General features: G+C 37.5%; 1 protein-coding gene across 4 annotated transcripts in view; it reads right to left on the bottom strand.

Moving 5' to 3' along the window:
- LOC128253220 (probable chitinase 10) overlaps positions 1 to 23,092 on the bottom strand; it is a 128,841-nt gene that overhangs the window by 54,184 nt on the left and 51,565 nt on the right. For all 4 annotated transcript variants that reach the window (XM_052981451.1, XM_052981454.1, XM_052981452.1 and 1 more), the window contains 3 exons: positions 14,563 to 14,612; positions 10,863 to 14,495; positions 10,619 to 10,804 (listed from right to left, as the gene is read on the bottom strand). In XM_052981451.1, coding sequence (XP_052837411.1) covers positions 10,619 to 10,804; positions 10,863 to 14,495; positions 14,563 to 14,592 — 3,849 coding nt within the window. In that variant the 5' untranslated portion in view covers positions 14,593 to 14,612. The remainder of the gene's footprint in view (positions 1 to 10,618; positions 10,805 to 10,862; positions 14,496 to 14,562; positions 14,613 to 23,092) is intronic.

Raw genomic sequence — 23,092 nt, 5'->3', positions numbered from 1 at the left:
ACGCAGTCTTTTAATTGTGGGCCCACCAATTCTACTGCGGATGGAAAATTGTTTTGTTCTGGTCGCTCGGGTCATGCTGGAGGTCTAGCGATATACATATCCAACAAATTATGTTCTAGGTTGGTTAAAAAGCATGGTACAGAGGCTGAAATTGAACATATTTTTATTGAGCTGGGCCATGAAGTGTCAGTGAACAAAACTTTAATTGGTTGCATTTATAGACCAAACAAAAATATTTATTATTCAGAGCTCATTACTGTGGTTTCTGAATGATCAATGACGTGTACAGTCGTAGTATTCAGTGGTGACCCCAGTGATTAAAAGAAAAAAGTCTTGAGGAAAACTTTGAAGGTAGTGTATTTGCCTAAGTAAACCAAACCAACCAAATCATTTCTCCAATTCTGGTGACACTATTTTGGATGTATTTCTGGTTACTGACAGAAAAAAGATTCTCCTATATGACCAGATCTCAGTATCAGCCTTTTCTCGACACGATTTGATCTTGTTGACCTATGATAACATATTTGACAACAATGAGTGCAATATCGTATTTGACACATTACCTAATATGTTTAACATTGCCTTCAGAACATCAGTATTTCCAAAAAATACCAATAGCCAAATCAAATGGTGATAACAGGCCAATTTCCAGTTTATCTTATCAAATCAAATTTTCACATTTCTGCGCAAAAACAAACTACTAAGTTAAAGTCAATCTGGGTTTAGGAAGAGCAGAAGCTGCGATACTGACATACATACAGAGTAACTGTTGGGCCAACGCAGAGAATGTTTATATTTAAACTTCTTTAATTCATTTTTAGAAACTTGGTGAAACGTATTTAAATCTCCCGCGTATTATTTTCTACATTCCTTTGTATTCTCTTGCATTCTTTGTATTCACCATTCTCGGTCCTCGGACCTTTGTTATTCTCGTTATATGTTAATGACCTTCCAAATGTTTCAACGAATTGTAATGTCCACTTATATGCCGATGATGTGCAGATGTATCGTAGTTGTCTTTTGGATCGTGTTAATAATTATATAAGTATTTGTATTAGCAAAATGTCAAATGACAACAACACACTGACATGGAACAATCGCATAATTAAAGCAACTGGCAAAATAAATGGCCTCTTAAGAAAGCTGTCGGTAACTCAACCTTCAATCATGAAGCATGAATTAATTACAAGTAGTTTTTAACTCAATAACTGTATATAATTAATCTTCAGCGTTCAGACCGCCTTAAGAAATGGTTAGTTTACCGAACTAAAATAAATAAAAAAAATAAAAAATTAAAATAACATTCATAAAAATAATAATAATTTACTTCTAATAGGAATAAAAGTAACACAAATATTTATATTTTTATTATTATAAGCAAAGCTAAGCAATTGTTAGCCTTGTAGCGTTGGGATAAGAATATTAATAATAAATAAATAAATAAATAATAGGTGTTAATATTCATGTCAAAGATTTTGTTTGCGTTTTTAGTAATATGGTCAGCCCTACCCAAAATATATGTGTATCTGGCTAAATTATTGAATGTTATCTTTATCTTATGTCGACTTCATAGAAGAAAGTAGGAACAACCAAAGTTTTAGCCAACAACATTCGAATACCAGTTGGTATAAAAGATTGGGTTGCATGTAGTTGTCGCAATTACCCATATGTTTTTCCGGAAGCAGCATTCATATGATCATTCCGCGACAAAGTCTCGTTAAAAAAGATACCCAAGCTGTTGAATTTCTTAACGAATTCTAGCTCTGCATCTCCTATTCGAACATTCTGAAAACTACTAATATAAATATTTTTTTTTGTATATCACTAAGCGTTCAACAGTCAACAAATAATAATACTGGTTTACAAATTTTAATCGATGAAATCCTGCAGAGATTAAACCTTGATAATCCGGTCCAGATGAACTCCCTGATTTAACAAATGACACTCAAAATTGTTTGTATGGTACCACTTTTTGTATGTGTAAATTCACCTGTTTTCAGGCCAATTTTTTGTATTATCTCCAGTTCTGCTCAACCGATTTTGGCCATCGAATTATATCACTAGAAATATATCATTCTTTAATTTTCCTATAAATGTTTAAGTGATAGGTTTCCTAAATATATGCTAAAGCTCAACAATATTTTAATAAATAACTAAAACTGAAGTTCAAATAATATAAATTAATTTAGAAAAATATAAGCCTGAAACCCAAAAATAGCTTTATCACTTTATTTTGAAGATGGAACATTAACGAACCTAAAAACTGTTAGCTTCAACAATTCGCTGGTAAACCGGTTTTATACGGATTTAAGTGTCTGCGTTAACATCCGCAAACAGCACTTAACATATGCTTTGCAGCTCCTAACAGCCAAAATCACAGTTTTCGCAAGCTTAAAAATCCGTATAAAATAGATTTTTACTAACTTTTAAAATTCTATGTAAACATTAACAACATTACAAGTATGAAAAAATGTTTAAAAATCTGAAACAGCTCAGAGAAAGATGAAACATGGGAACTCAACGTTATTTTATGTAACAACAAGAAAGGAAGCAAACTTCGGCAAGACGAAGTTCATATATCCTTGCAGCTATTGCAAAAACTAATTATTCTTGAAAACATTAAAATTATGATTTACTTGCGTATATGTTTAAAAACACTGAAGCTATGATGATTTGCAGCTCAATTATTCGATAGTTCGCGATTCGACTGCCTTCGCTTCAACTGTCTTCGTCTTCGAAAAATAATGCATACTTAGCAATTGTCTCATCGGAGACAGTAAATAACACAACAACAAGTGCAATGTCGCCGCCCGCTACTGAGAGAGCTCGGTCTCATTCGCCAGCAGTATTTACCAACTTAAGCTGCGCTGCTCCAACGCAGACTTGGAGCTCGCAATGCCCTTCCCCCCTTCCACCTACTGTGGCCCTCAATAACAACTGTCGTATCGACTACAACAACAACAACTTCAACATCGACTTTTGGAACGCTAACGGTGCTTCGCAGCACAGTCTTGAACTTCTACAGTTCTTAAACCCCCAGGACATCGATATTATGCTCCTCTCAGAGACGCACCTAACCAATAAAAACCATTTCTATCTCACTGGCTACATCTTCTACGCGAGCAACCACCCAGAAGGCAAAGCTCACGGAGGCACCGGAATCCTTATCAAACAGCGCATTAGGCATCACCCTCTGAAGGCGTTTGCTTACAACCACATACAGGCCACATACCTCGAACCAACATAACCAGCGGTCCAGTCACCCTATCGGCTGTGTATTGTCCCCCACGATTTAATATTTCAGAGAATTAATTTTTAGGCTTTTACAACTCATTGGGTAACTGTTTTATAGCTGCCGGTGACTAAAATGCGAAAAACCACTACTGGGGCTCTCGTCTTATTAATACCAAAGGACGCCAATTATAATATATAATAAGCTAGATTTTGTTTCACCAGGTACTCCCACATACTGGCCAGCAGATCCGACCTAAAAACAGACATTATCGATTTTGCTGTAACTAGGAGAGTGCCGTCCAGGCTAATACATGTTGAAACCCTGGCGGAACTGTCATCTGAGCATGCACAGTTTGTGGAACGACCACAATACAACAAACTGGCTAAAGTATAAAGCTGATATTGAAGCTAAAGCTTATGAAGCTGATATTGAATACTCACTTAAGCATATAACGGATGTAATGTTTTCTGCTGCCAAACACTCTACACCCGAACTTTGAGCCACATCCCCCCAAAAACTACACGTACAACTACACAAATCCAGTCGCTCCATCAAGAAAAGCGGCAACTTCGCCGAGACTGGTAGGTACACCGCTCCCCAGCCAATAAACAAAGGTTTAAAGAAGCTTGTCGGAAGTTGTCTAAATTTTACTAACTGAAAAGAATCATACTCAACGTGCCTATATAGCGCACCTTTCGCCCACCAGCAACAAATTTCCACTCTGGAAAGCGCACCCAAACATTCAACCACCAGTAGAACCCGATTTTACAATTCGGTCACCAACAGGTGGGTGGGCCCGTAGTGACGAGGAAAAGGCCAACATATTCGCGTCTTACTTAAAAAATATCTTCCAACCTCATCCGCCGACAAACCAATTCACTTTACCAAACATCTCACCAGCGGAGCCTTCCTCCACAATAATTCTTGAAACAAGCACAATCATAAAAGCCATTGCAGAACAGATGAATCCAAAAAAAGCCCCTGGCCATGATTAAATTTCGCCTAAAATGATAATTGAATTGCCCCTATGCACCAGTCGTTCAAAATGTCCAAAAACAGCAACAGCGTATATATAAAACCACCTGGGGGCCGTAGAAAAATGGCTACCAGATTGGCGCATACAAGTCAACGAACAAAAATGCAAACATATTACGATTACACTCAATCGGGCAACCTGCCCACCACTGCCCCTAAACAAGAGTTTCGAAGTACGAAGCTAGACCATCAATACTTCCAAACCAACTAGCCACTCTCGGTTACAACGACCGCCTACTCCTTCCCAACTTAGGGTCATTAACCAACTAACAATTATAATACATTATAGGTTAAGATTTAAATACTTATTGTAAGTCTCTTCTACAGAAGATTCAATAAACAAATAAACAAACGTATAAATACAAACAAAAAAAATAATGAGTTTAACACGATTAGAACTAAATAATTATTAATGCAAGAAATAATATATAGCTACATCTACATAAGCCAAAGTACGCGCTTGCAACGACTCCTTGCGAAAATACCGCAAGACTTTTTTGACACCATTATATTTGTAAACTTCATGGTGTTTTCCGCCAACATCTGTTTGAATTATAAACTCAGAATTCAAATTTAACTAGAAACATGTACCAAACCTTGTATTTCTGAAAGGAAGCGAGCTGACCGTGTCAAGTTTGAAGTATATAAATTACAATCTGGATGTATGTTAACAAAGTTTATTTTAAATTTGTATCAGAACGTAACATTTGCTTTAGGTGCGTTATTAACTTTATGGGGCCGGAAACATACGTACATACATTTCAACGAATACAATATACCCTTTTACTCCACGTGGTTTGCACTAAAAAGAAATGGACCCATTTTAATTTTAACTTTAAAAAATGACCGCTTGGAAGCAATAATAAGCCATCAACCTTAACCATCCGCTGGTAAAAATAAAAAAATAATTAACTTTGATGGTTTTCAATATCAACTAACGTTCTTTGAGATATATTATTAGTTAAGTATTCCCGAACTACGGTTCTAGTTTTATTAAAATCGGACGACAATTTTATTTTGCAACTATTATGGATAACTATATTTAGTATCACTGTTTGAAAGCAACAACCAGCTTTTTAAGCCAAACGGTGACAATTATTTTCAAAAGATTTTTTACAAATCGTTTAAAATTCCTATACCTAGACCGTAAGACATCGGGCCGTTGTTATATCCGTTACTCGTAGAAAGATCGTTGAAAAGAATGTAACAGGTAGAAGTGAGCGTTTCGACCCTATAAGGTATATATACCCTTATTTATGATCAATAGCCGTGTCGATCTAGCCATTTCCGTCGGTCCGACTGTCCGTCTGTATGAACGTCGAGTTCTCGGAAACTATAAAAGCTAGAGATTTAGAATGCGGCATGCATGTTTTTTCTACGCAGCGCAAGTTTAATTTAAAACGGAGCCACGCCCACTCTAACGTCGTTCTGAGTCAAGTTAGACATTTGCTTTTGTACTCTGTTTGTGAGTTTTGATCACATCTATCAATAGACACAAAAATGTTAAAAATCGAACTATTATTTTAGAAGTTAATAAGTCATCTGCCTCCCCTATGCCGACGTTCGGCCGCCCTTCTGCCGCTAATCGGCTTCTGCCGGTAATCGCTGATGTAGAGAGGCAGAAACGAATACTGTTAACGGGTTTCTAATAGTCGGGGAACTCGACTGTAGCGTTCGCTTATGTTTTTCTTACAAATGACGGTTTTCGCTACATCAATCGTATGGGAAAGAAAGCCTTTCTAATGATACTTTAAAGTATAATATGAAGGAGGATATAGCATCTACGGCGATTCCTTTAGGTCTTAATTTCGCGACTGCCCTTCGATTTCTAAAAGTTTGGTTGCTGCTTTCGAAAGAAACCTTGGACCTCGTTTTAATCACTTAAAAAAGTATTAAATCCATGAAGATTTTTGTTTTTTTTTGATTTTTCTTCTTCATCTAAATGACATTCAAAACTAAGGCTAAAGACAAATGGCAGCAAATGTTTTTTGTTTGCTTAAATTTAAGTTCAAAACGAATTATGTGGCACCACTGGAGTGTCCGCTGATATGTGTTTCAAAGATAATAACGACTTGAGACCGCGGTTTCGTTTAGGGGTTACCAAATAATTTATTTTATTAACTTAACTTTTTTAATGTTCAATTGTAATGGGGATCACGACTTATCAACCCCAGAGAAAGACAACTGTACAAAGCTATAATAACGCCACGAAACAAGCTTGACTTTATCTCTCCAGGCAAGCCTGCATACTGTCCAACAGATCTTAAAAGTAGCCTGACTTGATTGATTTTGATGTTACCAGAAAAGTGCAGCAGTCTCATACACGTGTAGAGCACTTATCAAATATATCATCGGATCACTCTCCAATCTTATTTCAGTTCTATGACCATACACAGCTATCAGAACGACCACTTTTTCTAACTTCTAGTAAAACAGAATGGTTAAAATAAAGAAAGTATGTAAGCACCCACATTGGTGACTGTCCAATCATTTCTGGTAAAGAAAACATCGACAGCTCAGCAGAAGCATTAGTGTCTGTTATGTCATTAGCAGCTCAACACTCCACTCCAATAACAATAGCTAATAAACCATCTAAAAGCAGTCGTGCTTCTTGGTTTATTAAGGATCTGATTCGCAATAAAAGAAGGCTTCGGCGAGAGTGGCAAGCTCATAGATCACCTGACTCGAGAGAACGGTTAAAACTAGCCAACAACCTACTACATAAAGCTTAAGAAGATGAGAGAAAGTGAGCTCAAGTATCATTTATGGAGCTTCTCTCTCCAAACAGTAAACAATATTCACAGTGGAAAGCTAAATCAGCCACATGCACACTAATCGAGAGTGAATCACCTTTAAATACACAAACAGGAGATTGGGCTCACAGCAACGAAGAGAGGGCAATTTGCCGTTCACCTAAAAAAAACGTGTTCAAACCACTTTCAGCAACAAATAGCTTTTTGCTCCCAATAATCAGAAATCATGAAGAAATCCCGCCTATCATATTCGAATCAGAAAAAGTAACAAGAGTCATAAAATGTCAAGAATATCACCCAATTGAAGCTGTAGTTCCCCAAGGCAGCGTGCTTGGACCGACGTTGTACATCATTTACACATTAGATCAACCAATTTTACAACAACATCAACATTTGCAGATGCTACGGCTATTTTAGGTCGGTCGAAGTGCCCTTCAAGAGAAACGCAAAACATATCAGCTCATCTTGTGCTTTTGGAAAAATGGCTAGCAGATTGGCGCATACACTTAAACAAGCCAGAGTTCAAACACGTCACCTTTACTTTAAATAGACACAATTGGCCTTTATTATCCTTGAACAATATTAATAGTCCACAAACTAATGAAGTAACATACCTTGGATTCCACTTGGATAGACGGCTTACTTGGCGTAAGCACATCGAATTTAAAGCTGGGAGTCTGCATTGGCTAATAAACGCCCGTTCACCGCTAAAACTGGAGTATTAAGTACTTTTGTACAATGCAGTCCTTAAGCCAATTTGGACGTATGGCTGCGAGCTATGTGGAAACGCTAGCGTTAGTAACTTCTAAATAATCCAAAGAGCTTAATCAAAAAATTCTGAAAAAATTTCGTGGTACTTACGGAATGAAATTATCAAAAAAGATTAAACGTGGGATCTGTAAAAGACGAAAACGAGAAGGTGAAAGCTTCAGACCATCCTAATAGACTTTCGAGGTCTTTAATCTGGAACTCTAGCTATACACGACTTCTCCGAAGAGACCTACCAATCCTCCAATAACATTACGGCCGGGTTTTAAATAAAATTACTTGTAATTTATTAAACAAATATACTAATAAAGATTTGTCTACTTGTCCTAGTTTTATAGGAGTAGTTAGTCATATAGCTGTCACAATAGTCACCCCTGAAAGGAATCGAAACTGTAGTGATATCTGTCGGTTCCAAGATAACACACGGTACAGTTGAACTCCCTGATTCAGAAAATGACAATCAAAATTTTATTGGTTGACACCGTTGTTTTTTAAAATATAAGCAACGTATCTCACCTGATTTGAAACCTATTTTATTTGATTTTCCATTCGCTACCTACAAGTTTGCTGAAGAAACAAAAAAAATATTTCTCTCGGTCACGAGGTATAGCCGTATCAAAATGTCAAACAAGGTTTCCAAATGACAGTTTAAGCAACAAAACGAACTGTGTGTCACTACTGGAGTGTCCGCTGATTGGTGTTTCAAAATGAATGGCGAATTATTTTATTAACTTAACTTTTTTATATTCAATTGTAATGGGGATCACGACTCACCAATCCCAGAGGAAGACAACAGGCAAGACCGGCAAGCCTGCATACTGGCCAATTGATCTTTAAAGAAGCCTGACTTGATTGATTTTGATGGTACCAGAAAAGTGCAGAACTCTCATACACGTGTAGAGCACTTATCAAATCTATCATCGGATCACTCTCCAATCTTATTTCAGCTCTATGACCATCCACAGCTATCAGAACGACCACTTTTTCTAACTTCTAGTAAAACAGATTGGCTAAAATACAGAAAGTATGTAAGCACCCACATTGGTGAATGGTAAAGAAGACATCGACAGCTCAGCAAAAGTGTCTGTTATGTCATTAGCAGCACAACACTCCACTCCAATAACAACAGCTAATAAACTTTTTAACAGCAGTCGTGCTTCTTGGTTTATTAAGGATCTGATTCGCAATAAATAAAAGCTTCGGCGAGAGTGGCAAGCTCATAGATCACCTGCCTCGAAGAAGCGGTTAAAACTAGCCAACAACCTAATACGTAAGGCTTAAGAAATTGTGAGAAAGTATCCTTTTTGGAGCGACTTTCTCCAAACAGTAAACGATATTCACCGCGGAAAGCTAAATCAAGCACATGCCCACTTATCGAGAGTGAATCACCTTTACATACACAAACAGGAGATTGGGCTCACACCAACGAAGAGAGGGCAATTTGCTGTTCACCTAAAAAAACGTCTTCAAACCACTTTCAGCAACAAATAGCTTTGTGCTCCCAATAATCAGAAATCATGAAGCAATCCCGCATGTCATATTCGAATCAGAAAAAGTTACAAGAGTTATAAAATTACAAGATAAAAAAATAGCGTCGGAACACGATTTTATCTCCTCTAAAATGATCATAGCCAACAACCTAATACGTAAGGCTTAAGAAATTGTGAGAAAGTATCCTTTTTGGAGTGACTTTCTCCAAACAGTAAACGATATTCACCGCGGAAAGCTAAATCAAGCACATGCCCACTTATCGAGAGTGAATCACCTTTACATACACAAACAGGAGATTGGGCTCACACCAACGAAGAGAGGGCAATTTGCTGTTCACCTAAAAAAAACGTCTTCAAACCACTTTCAGCAACAAATAGCTTTGTGCTCCCAATAATCAGAAATCATGAAGCAATCCCGCATGTCATATTCGAATCAGAAAAAGTTACAAGAGTTATAAAATTACAAGATAAAAAAATAGCGTCGGAACACGATTTTATCTCCTCTAAAATGATCATATTGTAGAATAGCCGAGCTGTGCAGTATATTTTCTCACCGTAATATTTAACAGCATGATGAAGTCTGTAATCACAATGATCAACAAATCAGGAAAGGATTGGCTGTGAGCTATGTATTGCGCGACATGCAGTTGTTTTTTATAACACTTGAAAATAGGAACGAACTTAAACAAAATAAGCTTATTAGCTCCACATCGGAGCGGAGACTTGAGGGATAGTTAGAGCTGTTCGAAGGAACAGTGGATGGAGACATCTGGAGAAACTGCCGCGTTAGACTGTCAGAATTTAAAGAATGCCTATTTTTCGCGAACAGTAGTTTAAACTGAAATGCTTAAGCCATATAATGCTTCTTAAAAAAAAACACGCCTGAAAGCCGAAAATATTTTTCTCGCTTTATTTTAAAGACGGAACATTACGCAGCCAACAAAGTGTTATCACTTTTTGTTTATTGTTTTTTTTTATTTGGGATGCAACATATGCAATAGTCGAAAAATACACTTTTTTCACAGACTAAAAGGCTTATAGGCTACGTTAATGTTCTACATTCAAGATAAAGTGGTTAAACTATTTACGGTTTTAAGGCGCGAATTTTTATAATTTTTTGTATGGTTTATAAACTTTAGTGTTAGAACTGGAGATAAAAAATGAAATACATACAAGAGTGGTGATATATGTAATAAAAACTTAGAAAGAAAAGAGCCATACAAAAAATTTGGGGTGTCATTTTTTGAAGATGTTTGATTTTTGGAAGACTTCTTTGATTTCAATTTGTATGCCAGTGTTATTGTTCCAAAATAAAGATGATATCAAGACAACCTTACCTCATAATAAGCCAGAAATCCGGCGGCTCTAGTGAATTCTCCAGCTTGGCCGGGCCCAGGAGCCTTGGCATGTAAGCCATTGTTGCTTGCATTTTCTAGAGTAAAGGATTGTCCGTATAGCGGCATGCCCATAATGATTTTTCGTGAAGGGGCTCCCTTTTCGATCCAATAATTTAGTGAGAAATTCTGCGAAATTCGATGGAATATGTATTCACAAAATATCAAAGTCCCACATTTTTCTTACTGCGTTAAAATACTCAAAATCATCGTCGGGATGATAGTACAGAGGGGCCACATGACCAGTTTTTTTGTCCCATTGCCCATGGAAATCGTACGTCATCACAGCGATCCAATCAAATAAGCTAGATAGCTGGGGTACGTCGTATCCTGCATCAACAATTTTCTTGCTTGGCGAGACTGCAGTTGACAACAAGAGTCCACGAGGTCGGAACGCCTCGGAAAGCTCCCGAACCCAGGCAGTGAAACCCTCCTTCTCCTCGGCGAATCCCTTATTGCATTCCGTTTGCCAGCACACTGGGTATTCCCAGTCTAGGTCAAGGCCCTCAAAGCCGTATTTCTCAATGAATTCCAGGGCGTGACGAACAAAACGTGCCCGCGCTGAGGGATTTCTTACTAAGCGACTATACTTATCTCCTTGCGAATCGTTCCAGCCGCCCAGCGCCAAGCTAACCTTGATACCCTTTCTTTTAAGGCTGCTTACCCTCGTGTAAAAGTTGTTGTCAATGTCGGCCCAGGAATCATGTGTGCGCAGAATCAGTTCGGAGTAGTCCAGCACCGCGAAGCCATAAACCACGTGAGTGCACAGATCCGTGTTAATGTCGTCGGGAGTATACCGACCGAGGCCCTTGCGATACCAGGCCCAGTTGGTGAAGTAGCACACGACTTTGTAGTAGCCGTCAAGGGGCTTAAGCTCTGGCCTATTCGTAGCGTAGGTTGGTCGCGGAATGTTGCTGGGCCTTTGGGTAGTAGGTGCAGGCTTGGCTAGTGGCGGAGGTTTTGGAGTAGCACTTGATTCTGATCCTCCGCTGCTATTACCAGCATTCTGATTGCACTTGGCTGCTTCTGGCCAGTCGCAGTTTCCGATCGCTTGGCTGTAGTGCAGCCCCGGCGGACAGTCACCCGCCTGAAGGCGGTTCCATAAGCAAAATAGATATTTGGAACAGTTTGTCGGATAGGGTACTCGCTCTTCGCCCTTGCAAGGATCCTCCTCGTTTGCGCGACTTTCCTGAATGATTTTCAGGTATTTCTGACTTGTCACGCACTGCACGTTCTCTGGCCAGTCGCAGATCTTACGGATTGCGTCCCAGTGCAAATTTCCGCCACATTCATTGGGTATCAGGGCTCCATTAACGCAGATGTAGTATATCCCACAGTTCCTGTGAGTGTAGTACTCCCCCTCGTTGCAACTGGCCGATAAGGGTGGGCGCGATGAAGTGCTGCCGAGCTGATGGTGCGCGGCCGGCTTTGTCGGTTTCTTACTGGGTCTTGAAGTTGTTGTTGTTTTTTTTGGCTTTTTAGAAGCTGGAGCTGGTTTTGGGCTAGCAGTGCTCGACTCCTGACCGCGGCTTTCTAAGCACTGTGCGGATGACGGCCAGTCACAGCCCTTTACCTTGTTGTTCCAGTGAAGACCGCCAGGACAGAATTGCTGACGCAACTCTCCCGCAATAATACAGTGGAAGTAAGCGTTGCAATTCTTTAAGTCGGCGTAGAATTCGCCGCTCACGCAGTTAAAGGGCTTTACCAACGGGTAAATCACTGCTGGCACCGGGATCGTGGTGTGGGACGGTCTGGAGGTTGATTTAGTCGGCTTGTTCGGACGTCTTGTAGTCGAGCTCCACCAGGATATTGTGCTGATGGCAGTGCTGGTATTACTAGGCTTTGGCTTTTTCGTAGTGTTAAGCGGTGGGCTACTGCTTGAAACCAAGTTCTGCCCGGATGTTGTATGTTCGTGATTTGGTACCGATCCTGCAGAGCCATCGCTACTGATCGTTGTCATATGGGGAGGCATGGGAGTAACTACTGACGGTGGACGCTCACAGTTCATTTGAGAAGGCGGCTCCGAGTTAAAGCGACCCAATGCCCGGTTAATAGCCTTCAGGAGCGGGTAAGTCTCGGTGCAACAACGGTTTTGAAAGTCGTCAAGGTCGACAGTCCACGCTGCCACTCCGGCAAAGTTGTTATTGACTGCATATAGGGCCTTTGCTGCGACACTGGTCTGATCTTCGTACCCCACCCACTGGTCCTTCAGCATTGCATAAGGACCAGATTTCCGGTTTGCATCCCGACCACTCATCCACTTAGACTCTCTAATGCGGTGGCAGATCTCATAGAAAGCCAGCATTCCCGGCTGTCTTGTCATTTCGCCAGCTTCTCCAGGTCCTGTGGCTGGAACACCTTCTCCCGCCAGCTTAAGACTACTTCTTTCTAAAGTAAAACTCTGGCCATAGAAGGGTATGCTTAATACAAGTTTTTCTCTCTGTGCGCCCATTTTTAAAAGCAGTTTCATGGTATAGTCAGTGTTGTACTGCGGATATTTGTCGGATGAAGACCCGTAAAGTGGACTTACATGACCAGTCTGGCGCTCCCAGGCGCCATGGTAGTCGTAGGTCATTACTGTCAAGTAGTCCACTATATCTGACAAAGCGGGAAACTCGTATGCTTCTGTTATAATTTCCTTATAACCCGAGATGGCAACTCCCAGCTGAAAATTAGGATTAACACGCTGGAATTCCGTACGCAGCTCACGAAGAAGCTTGGTCAGGTTTGGCCTGTCGCTCACAGGTCCCTTTGAGCAGTCGCTTTGCCAGCACTTCGGGTAGTTCCAGTCTAGGTGCAGTCCGCTGAACCCGTGACGTTGCAGGAAACTTGCAGCGCTAGATGCAAAGACCCGTCGTTTGATATCGTCACTGGCCAGGCGGGAGTACTTGGAGCCGCTAGAATCCGTCCATCCACCCAAAGCGATAAGAACGGGGACTCCCAACGAAGTCACTCGGCGATAAAATTGGTTATCCAAGTCAACCCATGGATCGAACTCTCGAATGGTCAGGTGGTCGGGGTCCAGGGAGGCGAACGAATAGATAATGACGGAACAGAGCTTAGTGTCTATCTTCTCAGGAACGAAATCACCTTTTCGGTAGAATGCCCAGTTTGACATATAACAAAGTACTTTTGTAGCCATGTTGAAGTCCTTTCTCTTTATCTCCGCCAGTGCTCCATAGGCGGACTGCGGATTTTTCAGATCTTCCTTTCCCAGTGCGCCGTATGGCAGCTGACTTACGTACCGATCAAGTTCTTCGATCTGCTCCAGCTGTCCGACATTCACCTCTTTAAGTAACTCCTGATGCGGGGAGCCGGCTCGGTATGGCTTTGGATAGATGTCATCTGACTTTCCTGGAGCCATAAAAGCGGCATATTTGTCGGAAACGATTGAAGCACCCGGGTTTTCTAACGCTTTTAACTTATTAGGCTTCAGTTCTGCATCTAAATTGCTTATCTTGATATAACCTTCAAAGTTGGTGAAGAACTCCATGTTCTCAATAATTTCTTTGTCACTAGGCGTTGACTCTACGGAATCGCGCACGAAAGTACGTATGCCGGAAGACTCCCTCAGCTTTGCCACATTTCTCTGATTAAGCGTGGGAACACTCTCTACGGCACTGCGCAAAGGTAGAAATGTGTCGCCAAAATCGGATGGCGCACTGAAACGAATTAGATGACCGTCGTCCTCATCCAATGGTATGCTTTCCACTGCGGAGCGAACGAATGCCGGGGTGTAGTTTGAAATCAAATGAACCTCCTGTGTTTCGATGCGAATGTGGGCCTCAACTGCTAATGTTGCTATCATGGCTAAAAACACCTGTTGAAAGATACGATGAACCACAGGATCTATGAAAAAAATGTATGGGTTACTGGATTTTACTCACCAGAATCCTACAGGGCGCAGTGACCCGCATTTTTATACTTGTTATTTCCCCTAGAAAAATACAATAAGTTTCATTTAATAAGAACTATTTATAAATTATTATTGTCCTTATAATATATTTAAGTTGGCTGTCAAAAAAGTAACGCGAATAAATTTTGTTAAGTCTAAGTAGTACATTTAAATTATTTATTTTATTTAAAAATTTTACCAAACCGTTGTGACTAACGCAATAAATATAAGTCTTGGATTGTAGCGTTAGGATATAAATAAATAAAATGAAATATTAAAAAATCTGAAACAGGATTTTCTATTTTTGTAGATATATTTTTCCTTTTCAGCAAGAAAGAAATATATCTTCAAGTTTGTAACACCCTTGCAGCATAAACACAAATATATAGTTATATAAAGCTATATATTTTTTGTGCGTGTATGTCTTTTAACAACGAAAGTCGATTGTTAGTGTGGTAGATATATATATTTTAATCGTATGTTGAAAAATTTAAATATCTATATCTCAGGTAATATGAGTTTATGTTGTACAAAAAGTTTTGTCGATATCCCGAAAATCTTTTTTTTTATATATTTATCTTTTCCTGGCAGCTATGTTATACGGATGTCCGAATTTAAAAAAAATTAAACCTGTTTTCTAATACCGTTAATATACCGCTAATGTTTATATTTATACCCTTGCAGAGGGTATTATAATTTCAGTCAGAAGTTTGCAACGCAGTGAAGGAGACATCTCCGACCCTATAAAGTATGTATATTCTTGATCAGCATCACTAGGAGAGTCGATCTAGCCATGTCCGTCAGTCCGTCTGTCCGTCCGTCTCTCCGTCTGTCCGTCCGTTTCTACGCAAACTAGTCTCTCAGTTTTAAAGCTATCTGCATGAAACATTTACCAAAAGTTGTCTTCCTATTGCAGGTAGTATATAAGTCGGAACGAGCCGGATCGAACGACTATAGCATATAGCTCCCATAGGATCGGGAAAATAAATGAAAAAAATTTTAACTTTGCTGGGTTTTAATTTTTTTGATTTCTTTGACATATAGTAATGGTTAATTATTTCAGAATTGCGGTTTAGAATTCATCAAAATCGGACGACTATAGCATATAGCTCCCATAGGAACAATCGGAAAAATAAATGATAAAAAGTTTTATCTTTGCTGTTTTGTATTTTTTTTTTTATTTCTTTGACATATAGTAATGGTTTAAATTTCATCGAAATCGGACGACTATATCATATAGCTTTCATAGGAACAATAAAAATTTTTTTTTTAGTTTAACTTTTTTATTTATAATTTTTTTTTTTAATTCTTTTTGATTAATTAATAATTTGACAGTTCAAACTTACGCTTTTAATTTTATTTAAATCGGAAAACAATATCATATAGCTGCCAAAGGAACTATTGGATAATTGAGCCACAAATCATCATAGCTTCAATGTTTTTAAGCATATACGCAAGTCAATCATAATATTAATGTTTTCAAGAGTATGTTATTTTTGTAATAACTGCAAGGGAAAATGAACTTCGGCTTGCCGAAGTTTGCTTTTTTTCTTGTTTATTTTTGATTTAATATTTCAGTTTTACAATTTTACAATAAACTATTTGGAATCGCTGTCATGGTCCATTTTCGACACCTATATATGCTTCTTGGCTACACATTTGACTTTATTAGTTTTATTTTTGAAGGTACAAGGATGTTATATGTATGGTCGCTGAATAGGGTATCGAAGACCTCAGCTTGTTATTTTCTTTTCGACACTGAAAATATTTAAGTAAATAAAGGAATATCAGTTTTAAATTTAACAAATAAAACTGTTTTTAATGATTGGTCAGTTAATGCAGTATTTGTATACATTTTGATTTTTATGTAAGTTATTGACATATGAGAACGGGACTGATTATTAAGTGCCAACATATTTGTATGTAAATTCCAGAATAAGATAGGTATTTACCCCATGTTCGATTTTGTCATTAATAAATAAAAATCACAGTAGTCCTTTCAAAACAAAAATCACAAATATTGGATATTCATATTTATTTAATTATACACTTGCAGAGAGTATTATAACTTTAGTCAGAAGTTTGCAAACACATATATTTTTGAACAGCATCACTAGAAGAGTCGATCTAGCCATGTCCGTCCCTCTGTCCGTATACTCATAGAAAAAATCCAGAATTTCGATGTCAAATCAAGAACGAACGATGTCAAAAGTAGGGTAAATTCGAATTTTTTTGATTCAAGATCGAAAGGCTATATTCAAGTACGAATTATTCAATCCCAAAGTTCTACATTTGAGAATGAACGTCATCAGTCCAAGTACACAAAAGTGCTTGAAGAAAGTGCGCAAGATATTAATTTGAGTACGAAAAATTCTTAATGCAAGTATGAAAGTTTCTTAATTCGGGATCCGGGATTCGAACCGAGGCCTTTGGATTCGTAGACGCATTAGCCGGTTGCACCACACTGGCATCACAATTTACCTGTACTACGCCCGTATAAGAATTCGAAGTAATTTGTTTGCAATCAAATAGCTTTTATTTGCTATACTTTTGAGGTCTAGATAAAAATTTAAATAAAAGCAGAACGTTCAAAAAAAAAAACATAAAAACCAAAAAAAAAAAAAATTGATATCTTTGCCTGGGATTTGAGCTCGGGTTCTTAATAGCTTACTCAATGTTTGATGTTCCAAGACACTTACCCCTAGGCCAATCATTTTAAGAACGAAATGTTCTTGTTTTAAATTAATAGTTCTTGTTTTTTTGTTTAATTAATAGTTTTTAATAGAGTTTACTGATTTTAATAATTCTGATATTATTTACAAACACTTTAAGCAGGGATAAAGCGAAAAACATCGTTTTCTATATGTATTAAAAAATACATTTAAAAATTAAATGATCAAGTATGACCCGTACTTATTCTGTACACGTTCGTATTAAAAATTTTAAGAATTATTCGGCCGATTTTCAAGAACGTTCGTGCTAAAATTATTCGTTCTACTTTTTTCTGGGTGTATGTTTTTACGCAAACTAGTCTCTCAGTTTTAATGCTATCTGCAAGAAATTGCTCCAAAAGTTGTCTTTTTGTTGCAAGTAGTATATAAGTCGGAAGGAGCCGGACCGGACAACTATATCATATATCCCTCATAGGAACAATCGGGGAAAAAATGAAAAGGTATATAACTTTGCTGTTTTTCATTTGTTTTTCAAGCGCACGCTTTGTTCAGTTGCATTTTGCAACTACAGTGGGAAAGGTATTTTCAACTAAAAACATGCTTTATAAGTTAAATATGCTTCGGACGTTGATGTACTATTATCACTATTACCATGCCCCTCACGACACCAAGCAATGCTTGTTACGCGCGGAGCCCCCTTCCCCCGGGGGCGTAAAAACGATTTCGCAAGATGTGAGAAAAAGATTAATTAATTATTAGAAGTCTACTAGAGTAGCAGCAAATATTAAAAAAATGTTTTGTACAGACTTAATTCGGTCTATTACACACCATTTTGGGAACTTCAAGCTCTTGAGAAATATTCAGGATTGGACGAACTTATGAAATAAATAAGGTATTTGTGACCTACGGATCATCGAATTCCCTTGACCAGTTTTTTATACAACCAAGCACTTCTCTGGCTTTATTCACCATGGAAATAATATAGGTCCAGAAGGACGCAAATTTGTCTTATTTTAGTCAACTCACAACCACACAATGAATATGTGGCATAAAATGACATTCTTTAGCATAAAATGTCATTATTTAGCATTTAGCGCTATTTAAGTCCAATACATTTTCACAACACCATGTTTAAAAGGCATTCAGATCCGTTTGTAAATTTGAGCTGCGGAAAATATCTCAATATGCCTGCATAGCTTAACGTCATCTGCGTACATAAGGACCGCGCGTCCTTTGTCAAGACTAAAGGGAGATCGTTAAAAAATAATGTAAAAAGAAGTGGACGAAGGCCGGGGGTAACTTGGATCAGCCTAAGAACAAGCTCTTAAAAAGGACTCGTTGTGTCCTTCCACTCAGAAGATCGTTTGAAAACCCTGGTAAATCTAACTTCCGTTCAAGATGAGAATGATTTACGGAATCAATCGCTTTGCTAAATTCCGTGTAAACTACGTCAGTCTAAAGGTTATTTATAAAGCCAATTATAACGAATGATGTCAGCCCCAAGAGGATTGTCGTCTTCGACCTGCGTGTTTTAGATCTATGCTGACTTGGAGATATAATCTATCCACAAAGATGTTGCAAGTGGGGGGTAAAAACGTTTTTGAAAAGCTTAGGGATAGTGGAAAACTTGGAGAATCCTCTATAATCGCTAGTGTTAGGGACTTCAAATGAATGAAACAACCTTCTGAATAAAAACTTTTTTTTGTTCCACATATTGTTTCCAAGGTTCTGATTCTAGTTTTATCTATGGCCTACGTAGAGTTTGCCTGAGCGGGAGAGTTTTCTTTTGTCCCCCCACAGGGGCCCTTGAGATACATCTTAAGCGATAATATTTGATAGCTCAAATGGCCTGCACTTTAAAATTTCAAATTCTTTTTTGAGTAAATGATCATAATTTATGGCTCTAGATCGATTACCATGACATGTCCACAGTTTAAAAATCGTATACTTTTGATACTATATGTTCCTCTGAACATTCTGGAAAGGCCGGCCAGATTAGATTTATGGAATATTAATTACACAAATGAGATAAACTTTTTATTTTGTTAGCATTGCAAAATTATCGGTTGTGTTCAGTATTCACAGTATTCAGCTAGAAGAACAGGGGACCACTTTCATTGTCATATATATGTGAAAAAAATAAACACCTAATATTGTTTGGAACCCGTTAGGTACACCAATAGTTAATCTTAAAGTAGAGATAAAAAATCTATTGAACAAAATAAAATGAAAACACATAAGTTAAAATAACATGAGCTAGCTTTTCATCATCTTTCTAGTCATAAATCCTTAATGTTGGCAATTGTAATAATAATATTTTAAATTAATATTTTATACGAAAAATAAATATACGAAGGCAATTGCAAGCCAACGCCATACCGAGCGGCATGCTTAGTATCTAAACTTGTAGAGACAATTGTAAAACATAATTTATTATTTATTAATTGTAATAAACGTAAATTTCATATAACTTGGTTCGTTGCAAACATGTTAAATCCGTAGTTTATCTGCAAATAAAATATATCAAAAAATAAAGATACAGTCTACTATTTGTAATTGCAATGCAAACAAAATAAATATGTATATTATTTATGTAATTAATATTCGATACACATAATCTTGCCGGCCCTTGCCAGAATTTAAAGAAGAACACAATTTATCATAAAATATAAGATTAATGAGCTCTGGGCATGTCCTGTTAGTCAATCTAGAGCCAGAAATTATGATCTGTTACCCAAACAAGATTAGTTCTTAGCACTTGTAATCTTTAAGTGCGGGCCACTTGAGCTATCAAATAGTATCTCTTAAGATGTGTCTCACACACTGCACCAAGAGCCCTGTGAGGGAGACAAATGATAGCCTCTTTTCCGCTCGGTTTTTGCGTAGGCCATAGACTAGAATAAGAATCTTGGGAAAAAAATTGGAATAATAAAACTGCTTTAATTCAGAACTCAATTGAGGTCGTTTCATTCATTTGACAATCACTAACATTTTGGTCCTTGGACAACTCTGTCATTTTTCCCCATCAGTGGTACTCAGAGCTAAGGCCAGCACCTAAACTATTGCAATGGTCGCTAAAAATAATTGGCTCTTGTTTTCCCACACCAGTGCACCAGTGGGCCACCGACCTATTTTTTTTTGGCAAAAACCCATTTTTTAAAAGTCGTTAAATATATTTTTTTAATCGCGATGGATAGGAATAACCCTAATCTTAAATGTTGCAATCACAAAATTTTAACAGAGCGCATTACTGTTAAGCTATCAGCTGTTAAAGTCAGCTGTTGGTGCAACTTGAATAGAGTGCTGTTTAATCGTAAATTTTTCTTCCAAATTTAACACTAAAAAATAATTAAAGAAACCAATTCAAGTGCAGTTTTTTGGCATGCAGTCCACCAATAGTGGTTTGTAATATGTGTTTGTAAAAGTGAATTGTAGATATGCATTGTGGTGTCCCTGTAATCTTATGAAAGGTAAAACCCCAAAAAAACTAAAAGCTTGTAGTGATTTGTTATTTTTAAAAAGGGCTACAAAGTGATTTAAGCACTTTCAAGCTCTAAAACTTGTTACATGTTGTTGATTAATCAATTACTTTTCTGTTCTGTTAGTATAAAAGTGCACTATTGCGCACTTTTTTCTGAAATTAAATTTTTTAGGTTCTAACCTCAACTCCGAATTGCTTAACATATGGAAAGCAGAGGCGACAAAGAGTGCAAAGGAGATTGCCATTTTCGAATTTAGGAAAGCGTCAATACGTGGACCTTGTTTCAAGCAAGATGAAGCAATTTTGATTTAAAAAAAGTCAAATCTATTCAACCAAAGGCATTCTTCTTGCCTTAGCTCGCATTCAAAAGTTAGAATAAATAAAACATAAAACACTCTATCGAATGTAAAGAAACGATAGTAAAGAAACGAAGCGACATATCAAGCAACCCTGCAGGTGGGCAATGTTCAAGCTGCAAGTGCAGCTGCTCGAAAACGCGCTCAGCCCGACTTCTCCTATATTTTCAAAACGTTCGATTTATGTCCCAAATTAATTAAAAATAAATTTTTAGTATCTAAAAATTTTTTTTAAAAGCTTTTCTTTCCCTATCATAAATTTAATTTAAAGAACAAAACCCGAGAAAATTGCTTTGTTTTTAAGTAATTAATTAATGCCACAAAAAGTAGTCGTATAAATTACAAATTTAAAAAAGCAAAAGGACAAAAATTATATTATATTTTTTTTAAGTATATATTAAACAAAATATAATTCAAAATTGTTTGTGAAACTGTGGTCGAGTAAACGACAAGTTTAAAATAAAAATTAATTTTGCCATTGAGCAATTATATTTTTTTTTGTCGTTTTCGAGGCCTAAAACATCCAAAAAGTTCTAAAAAAAAAAAACAAACCCAACTTTTTCAGGGCATAAATAAATAAGCTGTCAAAAGTTGAAAAGGGACTATCATTGTCAAACAAAAATGAGATAAAAGAAATTCCTAAAGTTGTTTGAACCCCGTTAGGCACACCAAAAACACTAGTATACAAATTTATATCGATGAAATCCTCCAGAGATCAAACCTTGATTTCCCGGTGCAGATGGAACCATTTTTTTTAAGTGTAAATAACGTTTTTCATCTATTTTCATGCTAATTTTATTTTTATCTCCAGATCTGCTTAACTATGTAGAAATAGTTAATTCTTCAACTTTCCCATACGAGTTATAAGGATAGGCTTCCGAATATTTGCTAAAACTGAAGTTCCGTCAACATAAATTATTTTTTAAAAACACTTGCCCGAAAACCAAAAATAGTTTATCACTTTATCAAAATTTGCCAGTAATATGGTCACACTCGGTCTTTCTGCACTTCTACTGTTGGGAATGCAGTTCGACAGATTGCGCCACCTAGACATCTAAAGCTTTTTTTTTTTAGTTTTAAGTCAAATTTTGCGTTAAAGTCAATTTTTTGATCTGTGTGTAGTTGTCAAAAGTTGAAGAATTCCAATTAGTGATTAAAAGTTACGAGCACGAAACTTTTAACTATAAATTAGTAGCTATTGTTCCTGAACGCTTGCAGTTAATATCTAATTAAATCAACTTATAATTTTGGCGTATAATGCCATCGCTATCCTTATATTTAAACAAGAACTTTTCTCTTACATTTTAAGTGTTCACTTTTCTTGAGTTGGCAACGCCGCAACTATGTATGCACCAAATGTAATTCTACAGAGCACACTTTATATGGCTGTCAACAGTTTTTGGGCATGTCTGGAGTCAGCTCACTTCTCGACCGTAGGCCAATTGGGATACTGGCAAACCATTCAAACTATGTATCAAGGCTTCTGGAAAAAGTGGCATCAGGAGTACCTGACTACTCTACAACAGCGCCCAAAGTGGGCCACGTCAACATCCAACATATCGATTGATGATGTTGTATTGGTTAAGGAGTCCTATACACCACCAGCAGCTTGGCATATCGAGCAGTAAAGCTTTTTCGAGCAGTAAAGCTGAAGACACCCACAGGAGAGATGACCAGACCGATTGCAGTCTTGCCCCGTTCAGAAACTGTCGGGATGTTCCTAAACGCTTGCAGTTTGCAGATTTCAGTCTTGCCCCGTTCAGAAACTGTGTTTCAGGCCGGACGCTTGCAGTTAATATCTTATTAAATCAACTTATAATTTTGTCGTATAATACCATCGCTCTCCTTATATTTTAAGAAGAAAGTTTCTTTTATATTTTATGTATTCACTTTTCTTGAGTTGGCAACGCCGAAACTAAAGCGTCTCGTTGTGAAATTCAATTCAGTAAAATAGACTAGACAAATAGACTTATAAAGAATAAAAACATACAGTCCACTCAACCCCGCTTTCTT

Source organism: Drosophila gunungcola, assembly GCF_025200985.1.
Source record: "Drosophila gunungcola strain Sukarami chromosome 2L unlocalized genomic scaffold, Dgunungcola_SK_2 000007F, whole genome shotgun sequence".
NCBI classification, from domain to species: domain Eukaryota; kingdom Metazoa; phylum Arthropoda; class Insecta; order Diptera; family Drosophilidae; genus Drosophila; species Drosophila gunungcola.
Note: the sequence above shows the minus strand (reverse complement) of the source record. Positions and strands in the feature narration are given on the sequence as shown.